General features: G+C 31.1%; 1 protein-coding gene across 1 annotated transcript in view; it reads left to right on the top strand.

Annotated features, from left to right (window-relative positions):
- LOC129804806 (CCR4-NOT transcription complex subunit 9) overlaps positions 1-14,407 on the top strand; it is a 38,213-nt gene extending 23,806 nt beyond the window's left edge. The window contains exons 4-6 of the mRNA XM_055852435.1: positions 53-433; positions 6,848-7,134; positions 7,235-14,407. Coding sequence (XP_055708410.1) covers positions 53-433; positions 6,848-7,134; positions 7,235-7,415 — 849 coding nt within the window. The 3' untranslated portion in view covers positions 7,416-14,407. The remainder of the gene's footprint in view (positions 1-52; positions 434-6,847; positions 7,135-7,234) is intronic.
- Positions 14,408-14,655: the final 248 nt, after the last annotated feature.

Raw genomic sequence — 14,655 nt, 5'->3', positions numbered from 1 at the left:
GCACAGAATCTTGTTCCCTGGGGATTATGAGATGATGTTACTTGGTTTGCAGGTGTTTCACTGGATCAATGAGCTGTCCAATCCGGAGACTAGGGAGAATGCTTTGCTGGAGCTGAGCAAGAAGCGAGAGAGTGTGCCAGATTTAGCACCAATGCTTTGGCATAGTTTTGGCACAACTGCTGCCCTGCTCCAGGAAATCATCAATATCTACCCTTCTATTCATCCGGCCACACTCACTGCCCACCAATCCAATCGTGTATGCAATGCCCTCGCTCTCCTGCAGTGTGTCGCTTCCCATCCTGAGACACGATCAGTGTTCCTGCAAGCCAATATACCTCTGTTCCTCTATCCTTTCTTGCACACTACCTCCAAGACCAGGCCCTTTGAGTACTTGCGCCTGACGAGCCTTGGAGTTATTGGGGCACTCGTAAAGGTAAGATTATTTTTATAACATCCAGCAAAATCTCTCTTTCTCTCCCTCTCTCTCTCTTTCTCATCTCAGAGGTCTTTCACCCCTATCACCTCCCACCATCCCTGCAATTCTCTAATCAAGAATTTAACTTTTATTATTAGAAGGCAATTGATGTCAGAGTAATCAGTGATAGTAAACAAGGAGATAAGATAAAGGACGTTCTTTTTTTTAAAGAAGAAAACAAATTCCCACAATTGAGATAAAGTTGTTTGTCTAGCAGCTATCATTCGCCCAGATTAATTGCATAAAATTGTGGAAAATTTGCATTTAGGGCTGACTTTCGGGGGGACATCAACGTAGTAATATTTATAGAATTTTACAGAAATAGTTTTGAGTTTCTAAACTCCATTTTGCAGAGCATCATTAAATTTTGCAGATTACTCTCGCGGGACTTTTAATGGGATTTTGTGAAAAGTTTTATGGGGAAAGAGCTTCTACATGCTCCAACATTTCAGTCAAGAAGTTACACAAAAGTTTAAATTGTAAGAGCAGCAAGGTTATTTTTTTTATAAAAATACTCCATCAACAGAATAATTCTTGAAAGCCTCAATATATTGAGAAAATATTAATCTCAGAAATTGTTAATATTATTTGAAGGGTATTAGAGCGTCTTGCATTAGCTTTTTTTTTAATAGAACAAGTTTGAGAGTTTGTGACAGAAAGGTCATAAGTGTGTTGTATGAATATTTGAGTTTTTTTTTGCATATTAATTATTTCTCTCAATATTTGTTCAGTTATTTATGGCATTTAAGCCATTAAGAGGTGAATTCGTTTTTTTTTCCTTCTTCACAAAAAGATTTATTGACCAAAGACAAGAATAGGAATGTTTTCGTTTCACGATTTAAACGGCCATGTTATACAACAATATATTTGTTCCACATAAGAGAACGTTCTAATAGAATGATAGAGTTTGAAATAAGTCGCAAAGAGAAAATTGAAATAGGGAACAGTGGGGCAATTTCAGGTATGAATGACTTCCTAATATATAAAAAAAATTTTGGGATGACAAATTTATTATGGAAAATAAGTTTTATATTTTCTAATAGCCAATAACCTATGTGAAACTATGTTAGTTAATTAAGTCAAAAAAATAAATTTTTCAATGTAGGGGAAAGTACAGGGAGTTCCGGCTTAAGAGAAAATGGACTGAAAGAATTTGATATGAATTGGCTACTATTGGGAGCTAATTTATAAATAAAATTATTTTTAAAATTCCCCTAAATGTATGCAATTTCTTCACGCGCTAAATTTGAAATGCACTCTTTATGAACCATTGGCGCTGAAAATAGGCTGAAAAATTGGCAATGAATATGACTTAGGGTAAGTGTACCAAATTCCGGCCAGCTTGCAATTCCGGCCACCTTTTTCGTTCCTCGAATTTCCATGAATTTTTAGTTTTTACATACTCTACAGATTATACAATGCAAAAGAATAACAAAAAAATGTAACTTCGACAAACGAGATGACGTGAAAAAGACATTGGAAGAATTCCGAAAGGTCAAGGAACTATAAGAATGAAGGTGGACGAAATAGCCCACCAAAGCTATGTCTACATTTTTCTTCATTTTAAAATGTATTAACACTTCGTAGAACCCTAACTAAAAGTGTCACGGAAGGACCAAGTGGCAGCTGCTGCCATTTATCGAATTTTACATAATATTTTGATATTTTTACTTATATTTTAACATTCGGAGCTTTAGTCAGTTCTTTTCTGGTGTCTGAATCAGAAATTTCATCTCCTTGGGTACTGTATCTTAAGATTTTTAACCATTCGATGTTTTCATCTTTATCAGAATCATGGAGTAGGGGAATGTGGTCTGCCTTTTAACACGGCAGCCTTTGAATTTTTAATTTTTCTCTTATTTTTCAAAGCAAAAATTCTACTTTATGAACAATAGTTAATACTATTAACTATTTTCTATTAACTTCGCTTAACAAAATGGATTTTTAGCTTTGAGAAATAAGAGAAAAAATGATTCATTCAAAAACTGACGCATTCAAAGGCATGTCACTTTCCCCCATAATTCTTCTCAATCATTTGCAAAAACACTTTCAATTTGTTCTTTTAAGGCTTTTATACACTAACAATCAAGAAAATTACATCTGCAGGACATCAAACTCCCATATAAAATGCAAATGGCAGCAACTGCCACTTGGTCCTTCCGAGTGCAGTTTTTTGTTTTTGCAATATATTTACATTAATATTTAATTTTTATTAAAAAAGATTATAACGAAAAAATAGCCAGATAAATTCTGCACGCATCCATTCAGGCCTCCAGGCGAAATGATATATTCTTCACTATAAAAAGTTAAATTGAAAACTAAATTGGCAGCGGCTGCCACTAGGGTCCTTCTAAGTGTTAAGAATGATTCTAAAGTAAATAAAGACCATAAACTTTCTACAAGGTTCTAAGCAACACTCCTTAAGTAGAACGAATGAAAAAAATCAATTTCTATTAAAGATATTACATTTCAAACTTGAGACTTTGGCGCTTGCATGCAACTATGCCGAAATTTGGCACACTTACCCTACATACATCTCGGCGTTTTCATAACTTATCCCAAAGGTATCTTCTGCAGATATGCAATTTTACTGCGTAAATGGAGGTTATTCGTGGGCTTTTTTTTCGGTCCCGAAAAATTCTTTCAAGGTGGAACTCCCTGTACTCTTCCTCCGAACGTTCATACTTACCTGCGAATAACCTGAATTTCTTTTTATTTTTCCTAAGAGACTTACACTCAGAAAAATAATCGAGTAAAACTTACTCGAATCGATGTTGAATTGACTCTTTCGTTGTTTTTTTTTTTTCGATTAACTATATTTTAGAGTTGATTTAACTTTTATTTAGGTGTAATATTCGGAAGAGTTGTTTTAACATTTTTTTTCCTAAAATTTACATGACAAAAGGGTGTAAATAACTATTTTTAAGACTGAAAATAACTTGGTTTAAGAGTTAAAATAACTTTCAAATCCCAAAATGGATAGATTATGTTTTCTTTATTTTATCATTTTCTTTATTAATATTTTCTTGATCTTAAGTTCCCTATACTCCGAGCGAAATATCACGAATGATGCCCGCACATGTCTTAATGAAACACTGTTAGGCATATTTCTAGTTGATGTTCAATATGAACTTTGTCACAGGAAAATCTTCTTGACTGAAGTATATTCTTAAAACGAAAACATTTATGCATATACTTCAGTCGAGATGGAATTTTACATCGAAAAAGAGTAATAATTACATCGATATCCGACGAATTAATTCAACTCGCACGAAGATTTGTTTCAACTCTCTTCACTAAAATTTACAACGAAAAAGATTAACAATTACATCGATATTCGTAGAGTTAATTCAACTCTGCCATAGAGTTGTTTTACCTTTTTTGTTTTTTTCTTAGTGTGCACACGATTATCATATAATTATCAACAATTGATATTAATTGACTAACTAATATTTGTGGAGCTCAGAGGCAAAATTGAACATATCATATGCTTTAGCAATAGGATATGTTCAATTTTGCCTCTGAGCTCCACATTTAATAGAAATTTGTAAGTATCTTATGAAAAATAAAAGAAAATTCGCATTATTTGAAGGCGTGAATGTTCGACGGGAGAGTACTTTCCCCTAGGCGTATTTAATTGAAGAAAAAGTGTCTTGGATTGAAGAGATATTTGATGCTGCCGATGACTAATTTAATACATAAATAAATTGAGAATATTCTGTCAAAAATTAAAAGAAAATTATTGAATTGGCTTTAGGTTTACTGTAAAATTTTCAAACGGGAACTGATTTAAAAAAAAAATACTTTTCCATTTGCTAACCTCTTTTAGAAGTACGCTTAAAACAATCTGTTGTACTACTTTTTTTGCATTGTTTATCTTTTTTTTTAAACTAGAACTTTGGATACTTTGGACATTGCAATTGCAAAAGCACTTGTCAAAACAAATAAATCTGCTTAGAGAAAATGGACAGGAACAAAAAAACTATTAATTTTAAGAGAATTTTAAAGAGCAATTTAAGGGATTCTCAATGATTTTAAGGAGTTTTCCAAGACCTTTTCAACGAGTATTTATTTTTGAAAATCCTCCAATAAATACGAGAGTTATGACTTTTTAAATCCAAATTGAAAACTTAAACTGAAGAAAACTTCTTGGGACTTTGCTAAGTACTAAATATTTGAACAGGTTCCCAAGATCTTTCCATCGGAAATGTCCTTTTGTGAATTCATCAATAAATACAGAAGTTATGATTTTTTTTAAATCCGTAAATAGAAAACACTTAGAAATGAAAAATAAGCCCCAGAGAAGCTCCAAAAAATAAATTTAATATTCATTTAATTTATGTGAAGCATATGGTGCTTTTGAATTATAATGTTATTGAAATTTTAGTATCATTTATTTCATGTATTAAGAATATTCTGGATAGTTGATTTATTCTCCTGAATAGGTTCAAGAAATTTTATTTATTTTATTTATTTTTAACACTCGAGCCCAATGCGCCCCATACCACTAAACCCACAGCCCGCCCATACCTTGACGCTGATACTCAACTGGCGGCCGCCGCCGTCGTAACAACAGTCTCCACGGGTAATTTGTAGAATTTTCATGCAGCGCAAGGATTTTTTTTGATAAATGAATATTATTACCCGAACATATAAGGTTAAATTCATGAACTTAACCTATTATAATTTTAAACAATATAACTAATTTGGACAGTTCTGTTTAAAATATGCTAAAGCCCAGCGAGCACAATTAGCTGAAAAAAGCAGCGTTTTCAGCATACTTTTGCTGATGTGGGTAAAAAAATGACGCTAGGGAATTTTGGTCATCAAGAAAAAACCTGAAGTAGATATCTCTTACCGTTTGGCCTTTAAGTCTTTTGTCTCTTTTGAGACTCTAAGTCTAAGTACTCATAGGAAAATATAAATATTCTGGGAAAACCATTTTAGAATCGATAAAAATCCGAATCCTCTAGATGAGTAGAAATTCTAAGGATATTTAAACCTAGGATATTTTTTATAGGACCTCAATTAATTTCTGAGCAAAGATATTTTTGATCAAAAAATCGTGAAATTGACTTGTAGCATAAGCTGCAGTCCGAAAGGGTTAAACTCTTAAACCGTTCACAAACTGAAAAATTTGGATTTATGTACTTTGTTTGGAATTTGGTAGCTTATTTCTTTAATGATTGTTTAATTAATTTTCATAAAATTAAAAAGGGTTGTTTGAATTCTAAAATGATTGGTCTCTGTTTAACCCTCTAACGGTGTTTTCTTTAATATGCGAAAAAAGTTCTAAAACAATGTTTTCTAGGATAATTATGATCCAATAAAGTCGAAAAAAACCATCCATTCTTCAATATCACTTTTAGTTTAGGCGCTAGGTGAGAAAATATTAAATTTTTTTGAAACTCTTTTTACTTCTAAAATTCACATTTATAGTTTTTTCAAATTTTTTAAATAAAATACACAAAGTAGAATGACATATCTTTCAGTAAAAAATAAATTTATTTTAGTCAGATAACTTTAAATCGGTATTTTTATGGAAATTGGGAATGAGTTTTTTTGCACAAATATTTTTTGTTGCTTTTCTCTGGCCTGTCACACAAAACTGGGGATAGCAACTAAACGAAGAGTCAAAATGAGCTCAAACTTTCAAGAGATGTTTATAAGACTATTACCGAGGACACTATAGCACTTTTAAATAAATAAAACCTTTATTGTCGCTGTAAATGTGATTTTTGTGAAGACCGCCTGGAGGCGGTCTTACCCGTTAGAGGGTTAAGTATGAGTATTGTAGTTTTATTGCCAAAAGGGTTTAGCTTAAAAAAAATTGGAAGTATAAAAAATAAATAAAATCAATTATGAATTTGAGAATTTAAAAATTCGCCATTTTTTAGCTTTAATATTTACTACATAGCAAGTAGCTAGAGACTTGCAAAAAAACTTTCTAGATTCCTTCAACCTTCTACTTTACAATTAACAGACATAAGAAAAAAATAACTTTAGGTAGTCAGGAAAATTATTTTCTTTATGGGACACCGGTGTTCCAATCGTCCTTAAAGGATTAACCAGGCAATCAATCGACAATTGAACTAGACAGTAATCAATTGTGACTGGTTACGTTCAAGAATTTGATCATCAGGGATGAGGTTGTCAGTTCTATGTTCCGTGGAATCAAGTGCAGTGAAGCTCACTGGATGCAATTCGAACATCTTTAACGTCAGAAAACAGTATCCCATTATCTAATCTGTCCCGGTCTTCCTTAAAAGAGAGAGAGAGAGAGAGAGAAAATGAGAATGGCTTTTCTAAGAATAAGCAAAAAGAAAGAACGAAAGATTTTTATATAAAAATACTGAAATTTCTTTTTTCCAGACTGATGAACAGGAGGTTATCACATTTTTGCTCAGTACTGAAATCATTCCGTTGTGCCTGCGAATAATGGAATCGGGTTCTGAGTTGAGCAAAACTGTGGCAACATTTATACTGCAGAAGATCCTCCTCGATGATAGTGGTTTGTCTTACATATGTCAGACATATGATAGATTTTCTCATGTAGCAATAATATTGGGAAAGATGGTGATATCTTTGGCGAAAGAGCCATCAGCCAGGCTCTTGAAGCACGTTGTTAGATGCTACCTGAGGCTCACGGATAATCCAAGGTTAGTGGGATTTATTTATTTTTTTTTTTTTGTTTTCTTTGCCTTGTCTTTGGCGAAGGATTGTATATATTGTTTTTGTTGGGCGGCGGGGGTGATTTAGGGCATGCGAAGCTTTGCGACAATGTCTTCCGGATCAACTGCGCGATGCCACTTTTGCTGAATGCCTTCGTGAGGACAAATCTACGAAACATTGGCTGTCGATATTGCTGAAGAATCTCGAACCGGGAGCGTCTGCACCGCAGGATCCTCGACAAATGGGCATTTCTCCACTCAATGCGTAAATTTAACAAAAAAAAAACACAAATGGGGCGTTGAAGGGAAATTGTGAGGATTTTTTTTAAACCCCCTGGCGCTGACATAACACCGAATATAACACGCTTGTCGAAAAATAAGGATTTCTCTGTATACATTATATATTTTTGTACGTTTTTTGTCTATCCATTGATTGAGAGAGAGAGAGAGGGAGAGAGAGAGAGAAAGAGAAAAGAAGTGAAGTGTAAATTAATTAAAAATAAGCGGAATGTTGTGTGGCAGAGTCCACAAATGTCCATCGAATGCAAAAGATTTAGGGATTGCTAAATTGATTGATTCCAGACACTTACATCCGGCGATGTGAATGATAACAAGAAAAGATAAACAAAGAAAAGAAAATTAATCAATTTGAATTATGTTAGATATTTGTTCGTTTTTTTTTATGTGTAATGTGTAAATTTGCTCAAGAATTTTTGCGAGGACAAATTTTCATTTAAGTAAGTTCAAAAAAAAAAAAAAGATTATGGCTAGTCATAGCACAGAAAATTGACAATGGATGCTTTTTTGTGTTAGGAAGAGGGGCACTATTGGAAGTGAGAGAAACAGAAAAAAAAATAAAAATCTCATCGATATTTTGTCTATTTTTTCCCCATTTTGAAAAATTGTGTGTTCATCCCCGTTTTTTGTCTTAATTTCTCTACCAAAATAATAATGATAAAAAAAATTAACACAAGAATAAAGCATTATTGAAATCCGTTTAATAAGAATTTTACAATATTTAGAAAGAAGAGTGGAATATAGAGAAATGTTGCACTTTTGTGAGACTGCATTAAAATTTGATAATGTACTTGTACCTAAAGAAAAGTAAAAAAAAAATGAAGAAAACTTCAGAGCCACAAAATTATCTTTAGACAAAAGAAAATGATAAATTAGGTGAAAAATTTGGCAAATTAGTAAATATTGAGAAAAAAAGAGTTTAATTTAAAATTAAAAAAAACATACCATAATGTATAAGAGATTAAAAAAAAAGTCCATTTCATATTGGAAATTGAGGAATTTAATAAAGAAATTAAAAAAAAAACAACTACTTAATAATAAAAATGTTTTTATTATTTTTATATCTGAAGAAAAATGGAAGAAACAAAAATTACAAAAAAAAAATCATGAAATCATGAGATAAAAAAAACACTAAAAAAGGTATACTTAAGACAATTTGTAGATTTGTAGAGATTACAAGTGAAATACTTTTGACTAATTCTAGTTGTCTTGAGAAAAGTGCTTCTATCAAATATTTCCTGTTTCTTATGTTTGTTAATAAATTGTAAGATAGCATTTTGTTCAGTGTAGTTGCTGCAGCAAAACTCTTTCCCAAAAATCCATTTGGAGAATGAGGAGATTTTGGCTGGGCGAAATACTGCAAATTTAGTGATCAATAAAAAGAAATATCCTTGTGAATTTATGAAGAATTTAATAAAACAATGGTTAAATCAAAACAATAGATGATAGAACTGACTAATAATAACATTAATGCTGAAATATTTCTGCATTCGTGAAAAATCTGTTGATTTTTTTCCGGTTAGTGGCAAGTGGGGCTGGATGGAGATTTTGTTTTTTAGAGATTTGCCTGCAAAATTTTGAAGATTTTGCATTTTTTATCCATTTTTTTAATTAAAATTGGAGTTTGAGAAAAACCTGTTTCTTCCAGATATGTCCTTTTTGCATTATGCTAATATTTTTGATTCCGAATATGTTTAGATAATTTTTATAGTAAATGCATGAAAATAACGAAATTTTTGCATTGCCAAAATTGAGTTTTTTGAAAAATTGTTATAAAAAAAAAAGAAGATGGGCTGTTAAGGGGTTACGTGGATCAAAAAGACTGGAAAACATTTTATTTTATCGAATTTTTGTATTCGACATAATTTTTTTAAGTTCGTAAGCATAAAAAAGTAGAAGATTTAAGCAATATTTTCTGAAATTTTCATTTAAAAATCTTGAAAATTCAGCCGTTGGGATCTGTTTTTCGAGGACTTTTTTTTTGGAAAAAAAAAACTTCCGTGGACTAGGTTTCTCAAGAGTATCTGACGTCAAAAAACTTAATATTTCCTGTTAGCAGCTGATGAGTTAAACTCGTACTTGAACGATACATTTTTCAGTCTTCTAACCCACCTAAAATTCAAACAGTAAGATATATCGACTTCTGGTTTTCAATTCCGGAAGTCCTAAAGTCAGGGGCATGACATTTCCTATGTTTCACATATGTTTCTATCGCGCCGAAAAAACTTTTGGTTTTATTAGCTGTTTTCTGTCTGTGTAGAATGAATTAGCAAAAAATGTAAATGCAAAATAAAAGCCAACTTAATATTGAATAGGCAACCGAAAACCCTAAATTGGCAACTTACGTAGTTTTGGAGATATCTCATGACATGTGTACGAAAACAGGGAAAAATTTACACTAAAATCGGTTGCATTTTTCAAACCTAATGTCACCCCCTGGCTAAAATCCGTCAAAAATGAGGTTTTTCAAACTTCTCAAAATTTTTGTTGAGCTGAACACTTCATCTTTATATGGGTTTCAGACCTAAGGTTTGGCCATATGGCTTAATGCGTTTAATTCTTTATCAGGATAGATTTTTGAGTAAGTTGTTTAGGTTGGATATTACGGGAAAATTATCCATCAGATTTTGAAAAATAAGGAAGTGTTTGTTATTTACATTTTTAAGACCTTCGAGAACTGGACTAAACCTCTAGTCTGAACCCGGCATTAGACACATTTCACCGGTTAAATCGCTATCCAGAGTTATTTAAGGACAAAGACCTATCACTCGATTTGGTCAAATAATTTATTAAAATAAGATTTTTAAAGATACCCTCTTACTAAACCATTTTCAATTTCGAAATGATTTTATGATGATTTATTGACACATTTAAATTAACATTAATCCTATATGCATCCAAAAACCTTGCGAAAAGAATATAAGGCAGAGCCCCATCTCGGGAGTTCGAGCAGCTCGCAAAGCCTTGGACGCTTTCCCACTTTTTTTTAGGCTTGGACGCTTTTTAAAATTAAATGTGCATTTTTGGCGGAATTTATATATATATATATAAAATACAATTTTCGGCTTATTTTACCTCACGTTTTGTCTTGTAAATGAAATTATGATCAAGGTAAAAAAAATCGTTCGTCCAAGTACAAGTTTAATCCTTTAAGGACGAGAAAGTTTAAAATTGGGGTTAAACAGAAAACAATATTTTGTAAAATTGTTCGTAAATGTTTGTGAAATCCTATGGCAGACTTGCGAAATGTTCGTGAATCGTATAACCCACAAACAAGTTCGTAAAATTTTGTACTTTTTCACAAACATTGTTCGTAAAATGATCATTTGACGAACATTTTTTGTACTTTTACAAATAATTGTTCGTGAATGTTTGTAAACACACAAAAAATGTTCGTAAAACTTTGTCATTTGTTCGTAAATTTTTGCCAGACAAACAAAAATTTACGAAGAAATACGAACAAATGACAAAATTTTACGAACAAATGTTTGTGAAAAAAGTACTAAATTTTACGAACTTGTTTGTGGATTATATGATTCACGAGCATTTCGTAAGTCCCCCATAGGATTTCACAAATATTTACGAAGAATTTTACAAGATATTTTTTTTCTGTGTAAGAAAAACTTTTTTCCGCCTTTTTGAGCGATACATGACTTTAGATGGCCGTAGGAAAAATTTAATTTTTGGGTCACCAGTGACCCAATCGTCCTTACAGAGTTAACCAACAACTCTAGGAATTGCTAATTTAACTTAGCAGGTAACAGGAAATTATTTAGTTTTTTGACGTCAGTTAAATGTGAGAAATCTTGTCCACAGAGAATTTCATAAATCATTTAGAAAAATCAGATCTCAAGGGCAGAATTTATATCATTTTTAAATGAAAATTTCATAAAATATAGTTAAAATATTGTGTCTTTACAATGCTTAAGAGCTCGAATTATTTTCTAAAATTATGTTGAAAACAAATGTCAAGGAAATATGCTGTTTTTTTAGTCTGCGTGACACACATAACCCCTTAAAGTGGATGTCCTGGGTCTATATATGGGATATGTGATTGAAAATGATGGTGATGATAAAATAAAAAAAAGGGTAAAACAATTACACGAATGTTGACCTCAATTCTAAAACCAAAATCAAATCCAAGAATTTTTTGAGAATCTCGCGATAAAAATTAAATTAAATATTAGAAGAAAAAATAAAAGTAGAACAATTAGATTTCAATTCAAGTAAAGTAATTCTCTTACGTAGAAAGTTAGTAATGTGAGTGAGGTTATGTTAAATGAATCTTCTATCTAAAATTTGAGGTTGTCTATGACATAACCTCAAAAAAGAACATCAACTTATTTTTTTTTTTTCTAAATTCGGTTTAATTTGAAATTTACTCAAAGCAAAAATCTGCGATAAATTGTTACACAATTTAAGAAAAGGATCCTTAAATATAAAAAAGCCAGAGTTGATTTTTTACGTTTGGTTAGGTTTTAACCTACATTAAAATTAGGATTAAAATAGACCTGATAGTGGCAGCGTTAAAATACTGAAGAGAAATTCATAAAGATGACGGGTTTATTTTACACCACACAAAATTACTATTTTAATTTTTTAGTTTTTAACCTTTTATTCTGCAAATGGGAAGTAGGGCTAATGTAAGCAAATATTTTCAACAAATTTGTCCGTTTGGCACACCAACACAGCGATTGTTTTAAATATGATTTAAGGTTAATTTTTATCATAAAGAAATACCGATTCTAACCTTGTAATTTTTCAACCAACTGCTGAAATAGGAAAATAGATCCAGAATCTGGAAAATTACCTAATTTTGATCTTGGCATTGTATTTCTTTTTTTTTAGAAATCAGCTTCTTGTATAATATATTTAGACACTTGATTAAATTTATTTTCTAAAAAACCACACAATCCTGAATCTTTGAGATCACGTATTAATCTTGAGTCCTAAATTTTGTTATTTTAATCCACACAGAAAAAAGTATTTCCTAAATCGTTGTGAATTCCTACTGGGGCTGACGAAATGCTCGTAACTGAATCCAATAAAAAGTTTGTATTTTTTCACAAACATTGTTCGTAACATTATCACTTGACGTGAACATTTGTTGGTAAATATTCGTAAATATTTATCATTTGTTCGTAAGTTTTTGCCAGACAATTCAAAATGTACGAAAAATGGTTTGTAAAAGAACAAAAAATGCTTGCAAAGTAATCATGTTACGAACCAAGTGAAAGAGTAACGTATTTTTATGAATTTTTTGTGATTTTTTTTAAATATGGATTTTTTTTAGTTTCTTAGAATAGAATGTCTCCGAAATTTTGCTTTTTTCACTGAATAATAATATTAATTATGTTGAAATCACTTATTTTCTACAGCTTTTAAATGCAGAAAATTAAATTTAAGAGAGTTTTTTTTAAGTTTTATAAAATCGAAATAGAAGATAACATGTTTATAATTTTTCATGTTTATGAAACACATCCTCTGATTGGCTGGAACTTGAAAGCTAAATAAGACTTTAGCCAATCAGAAAAGGTGATAGGAATTTGTGAGAAAAAGCTGATAAGGTATTGATATGAACAAATATTTCATTTACATTGGGAAGATAATGCTTATATAGCCTAACTAAATAATCTTCTAAAATGATTTATTATATTTATTTTAATGTCAGTTTTTTCAAAAATTTGAATTATTAAAAGTTTTTTTTTTAGAAAACTGAAATATTTTTTAGCTTTCTGCTGGCTAATTTCCTTTTAGAAGAATCGTGTAAAAATGAAGTAACTTCAGAAACTAAATTTTTGTGCATGATGAAAGATTTTCGCAAAAGAAATTAAAAATATTGAAATCAACAAAAATATTTTTTGTGGAGTTTGTATGGTTTTATGGGTTTTATGGTGAGCTTTCTTAATAAAATCACTCCTATTCGAAGTATCAGAAAGAAGAATGGAACGACTTAAGGATGGGATGAGTACCTTTTTTTATTATATCATGACCACTCATTATCATAATTTTATCGTAATTATCATAACTGAAAGTATCATAATTGTGAATTGAAAATTATAAAATTAATCTTATATTTCAATTTCAAAGAATCTAATGCAAATCTGAACGTATTTTGTTGCTAGAACTAAAGGCCTCTCTACACATTGACAGCAATTTTCGTGTATTGCATTTTTGACAGAATTTTGACGTTTCCACCTACAGCGCATTGTATGAAATTTTCTTCAAAAACGCAATTTTTGACGAAATTTCCGCTCAATGTGTAGAGGCCTTAAAAGAGAATGCAATTAATTTGTGTTGTTCTAATTTATTTAAATTTTTATTTTGGAAAATTATTGTTTTATTGCCTAAAACGACGTTACCGACTATACGTAAATTATCATCAATTAATATTTTAATTAAAAAATAGACAAATGATGGCACATTATGACACATTTCGTTGGAAAAAACAAAACTCTTCCTACGAAATTGCATTTTATTTTTATTGCAACGTATTTATAAAATTTACCTAAAAAATACCTTTAATTTTTTATATAGTAAATATCAGCCAATAAAAATGGAATTAATCTGCGAAAGCTTGCTTGCAAAATATAACAATATTAGACATGGGTTTAAGGATCTCTTAAGCACCAGACAGCCTCAATTGTCCCTAATATTATTTTACTGTAATATTAAAAAAAAAAGAAAAATAGTGATTTAATATCTTGTGTAATGATTTTGTATGTTGATTTTTCTTGAGTTTGTTTTGTATTTTTCCTTGAGAAAAATTTTGTGGATCAATTCCCAAAAATTCTCTGAGTTACAATCTTTTTTTTGTGGCCTCAAATTAAATTTACACAATAAATACTAATTATAAGTGTAAGAAAAAGAATATTTAGTACAGTGGATGAAAAAATGTATAATTAATGATAAAAATGCAGATTAAACATGATAATAAATCTGAATGATGTTCTTGCAAATTGACGAGCTCTGTGTATGTTGATTCCCAGGCAAATTTCACGGTGTGGCGAGTAAAATAATTGACGAGGATGAGGCTGAGGGTGATTTGCTTTGGGCCAGTCTTGGTCGCAAAAACGGTTGCCAAAAAGTTTATACTGCCCTGTCCAGCCCATGAATAATTTGCAAATAACCGTTTTTTCGCATCAATCCGGAGTCTGGAGGTCAAGGGATCATGGGATGAAACTGGTGGGTCTTTTTCAGGACCAAATGCAT

Source organism: Phlebotomus papatasi, chromosome 1 (genome assembly GCF_024763615.1).
Source record: "Phlebotomus papatasi isolate M1 chromosome 1, Ppap_2.1, whole genome shotgun sequence".
Classification (NCBI taxonomy): Eukaryota; Metazoa; Arthropoda; class Insecta; order Diptera; family Psychodidae; genus Phlebotomus; species Phlebotomus papatasi.
This window is presented reverse-complemented; position numbering and strand designations above follow the sequence as displayed.